The sequence below is a fragment of the Etheostoma cragini genome, chromosome 14 (genome assembly GCF_013103735.1).
Source record: "Etheostoma cragini isolate CJK2018 chromosome 14, CSU_Ecrag_1.0, whole genome shotgun sequence".
In the NCBI taxonomy this organism is placed as follows: domain Eukaryota; kingdom Metazoa; phylum Chordata; class Actinopteri; order Perciformes; family Percidae; genus Etheostoma; species Etheostoma cragini.
Window position 1 is genome coordinate 10,043,486 of NC_048420.1, and position 3,509 is coordinate 10,046,994.

Below are 3,509 nucleotides of genomic sequence, written 5' to 3' on the forward strand. Positions count from 1 at the left end.
GCTCATACACACATAAATAACCTTCAACCAACTTCTATTCATTTAAGTAATTTGAAATATGCGTTTTTTGAGCTGGAGCGATTGACAAATGTCCACCATTGACGCGCTAAAAATCTAAAGCCAGGGTACATAAATGAGCTGTCAGTGACGGAGCGTTTGAAAACCTAAATGGACTCAATTTACGAATTTCTCCCAAATTTCCTCATTTCAGTACAACAGGCTGCAAACAAACCCGGGGGGCTAGAGGCCACCTGGGCCTGGTAATGGCAAAGCTGGCTGAGATTAACTTCAACCTGGAGAGAGCAATAGAGTACACATGGCCAAGGACACTACAAGATGGAAGGAGAGTTTTATTGTGGATCTTATTGCCCCAAATTGGACCGACAGGATGACTTGTATGTGCAAGCTTTATGTCTGCTTGCTGTGGCAAATTGTGCCTGTTCCCTGTCCAACGCCATGATCAATATTTTGGCAGTTTAACAAATTATTATTTTTTTTTATACTGAGCAGTTTGAATATTTTGATGCTTATAAAAGCATCAAAGAAAGATAAATACAACACAATTGAACTTGATTTGTTCTTAGAGCCTTTGAACAAAAGTACACGGAGGGTTATACCTCTTTTGTGTGCTCTGCGTAAAACCTTGTTGAGTACAAATTATCTCATTTTTACATCATAAATGAGTGAAAAAACCCGTAAATACAACCATTATTAATGCAAATCCTTATTTTCGGATAGATCTATGAAAAATACTTTCATGTTTTACTGTGAAATGTAAAATAATAAGCGTTTCATATATCATGTAGAGAAAATCTGTGCCTAATGGGCAGTAATAAAGGAAGGGACTGTATATCCTGTTACATTTGGCATTTAAATAATTTAACATTTGAAAGGTGCAGTAATTCGTCTAACATTAAGGCAATTATTTATTGTATAGTCTTTTTTTCGTTCCTGCAACTTTTATTGTTTAGGGGCAAGGGATTGCTTAGCCGTTGTTTACGCACGGGGAGAGTCTTAATGATTTCCCCACCATTCAATATGTTAAGAAGGGTTATGTTTGATGTAGTCTAGTCATTTGGGGAATGCAACAATACAGTTCAACGGTGTAAACTTGATATTGACTACTTCAGAGATTTTCCCTGTAGAACAATACACAAACGCAAATCTAAAAAAAAAAAATCGTAAGTATGATATTAGAATCTATCTCCAGGCAGCATTATCTCTGCGTTTAGTGCGGAAGAGCTCAGACTGCCTTGAGATGCACCATAAAAAACGGCTTTTTACCAAGTCATTTCGCCATGGGCGAATTCTAAAAACACTTTATTACCTTTAAGTTCCATTGCTTTGTTGTTGTATGTCTTTGTCGACTCTTTGTTGGTAGGTTCTGCCACCCTATAATCTTAAACTTGATTTGCCACCTTAAGGTCGTCTAGTGTTTTAGTGCGTTTATAACATTATGAGTTGGATTTTTGTAGATTTGTTTTACTTCCATCTGTTTTTCTCTTACTTGAGGTTTTAGGTTTTATAAATCTGATACTTCAAACTGTGTTGCACATATTGAGCTTTGTGGTAAACTTTTGCTTTGCATGTGGGAAAGGGAAATCAGTGCTTTAGACATTGTTTGATGAAAGAAATGATAAATGAAAGCTTTTTGTAATCCATTGAGGAAATGCTGCTTTTTAAATACATATGCATTTTTTAAACCGGATCATGTTGGACCTGGCCAGGAGTAATGGTGGTGCATTAAGGCGAGGTGAGGGAACACACTGATTGCTCTGCTGCCTCCTTCCTCTGCCTCAGCTCCATGATAGATATCGCTCCGGCGTCTGCGTAGCCACGGAGTGGGAGGGACTGCCCATCTTCCAGCATTTCCATTGGTTTTACAGCCCGCACGGTGGAGAGGGGGGGTGCCTCTAATCATATCCAGCATGTTTTGCACAAGAAATGTCAGCCAGAAAGGGCTATCTTCTCCCTTCGCCAAAATACACCACAATAATGTCATGTTCGGACAGCCCGTCAGGAAATGCGTTTTTAGTGGATTCTCTGATCAGTGGCCGCAGCGAGACCGGCGGAGGTCACTACGCGGGGAGCGCGTTGTGCGTGCCTCACAGCAGCGCTACAGAAGTGCCCTATGGACTACACAACTATGGATACTTCCCAGGTATGGGTAAAAGAAGCGAGGTGGGTCCCCAAAACATGGTTTCCGCCTCTGGCGCGTATATGTCCAGCATGGAGATGTGGATGGACGCGCAGAGGTCATGTCGAATGGACCAAGAGCACACGGTGGGTCCCCAGGTCGCGCCCTGCTCGTTCCCGCAAACTATTAAGGAAGAGAGTACCTACTGTCTGTATGAGCAACCGAAGTGCCCTAAAGCCTCTACCGCCGAAGATCTTACGTATTCGAGGTTAACGACAGCCGGCCTCGGCTCGAGTTCTTGTACAGTTACCGATGGCGGCGGGGGCTCAGTGCCTGTGCCTGGCTACTTCCGCTTGTCTCAGACGCACGCACATTCTCATAAACTTTACAACACTAACGGCCCCCAGCCGAACCCTTCCCATTCTCATTTTGGCCTACACCCCATTGCTCCTGCTCGCTTCCACACGCCACCAACCTCAACTTCTGCTCCAGCCACGGCGCAAGAAAGGAGGAACACCGAGGAGCCCGTGTCCTCGGGAACCGCAGACCTGCAGCCTCACGCTGCACCAGGGACCGAGGAGGCACGCGAGTCCTCGGATGCAGAAGCCTCCTCCACTGACGAGACAGAAGAGCATGACAAAGAGAGACCAGAAAAGACCAATAAAGGTAATCAGAGTTCATCATGTCATCCAGTGCTGTTGTTTGTTTGCATGCCTCTCAGGTAGGGCTTTTAATGGCACCTGTGAAGTCTCAGATGGTTAGACTTGCAGTGAGACTTGGAGTAAAGACACGGGCATGGAAACTTGACATTAAAATAGTATTGTCTTTTGTATTACGTAGTATTACCAGTCTTTTGTATTTAAGTTGTAATATCATGCGTGCAGTAAAAGGGTGTATACTGTATGTGCATGGATACACCCTGAAAGATTAAGCCTACAATTGAGAAAAAAATCGATAAAAGGGCAAAACTAGACTTGGTAATAAAAACTTCATCTTTGTTATAGAAAATGTATAAATTATTTTTGAAATACAAAGCCTACATATAATACACAACTTTTGAACTACCTATGGTCGTGTAGCTAGTATTTCCTTTGCCCTGCATGAAATGTAGGCTGCAGGCCTATATGCGTATTTGTGTTTTTCTGTACAATATGTGTATTGTATTTTATTGTATATTGTATTTATGATACAAAAACATGTTTTCCTTTTCACTTAACTGCATAAAATGGTATCCATTGGTCCATGGTATTTTTTATATACAAACTATTACTGGCGTTTCAACAAGTCTGGTTACTCTAACAGAACACACAAACACACACACACACACACACACACACACACACACACACACACACACACACACACACACACA

General features: G+C 42.1%; 1 protein-coding gene across 1 annotated transcript; it reads left to right on the forward strand.

Moving 5' to 3' along the window:
- Nucleotides 1-1,146: 1,146 nt before the first annotated feature.
- Nucleotides 1,147-2,862, forward strand: LOC117957170 (homeobox protein Hox-A10-like). The gene has a single exon (XM_034892766.1). The coding sequence runs from the start codon at nt 1,945-1,947 to the stop codon at nt 2,860-2,862; it is 918 nt and encodes a 305-aa protein (XP_034748657.1). The 5' UTR covers nt 1,147-1,944.
- The last annotated feature ends 647 nt before the right edge of the window (nt 2,863-3,509 follow it).

Excerpts from the sequence above, each read along its gene's own strand:
- LOC117957170 (XM_034892766.1), top strand. The coding sequence starts at position 1,945 with ATGTCAGCCAGAAAGGGCTATCTTCTCCCTTCGCCAAAATACACCACA.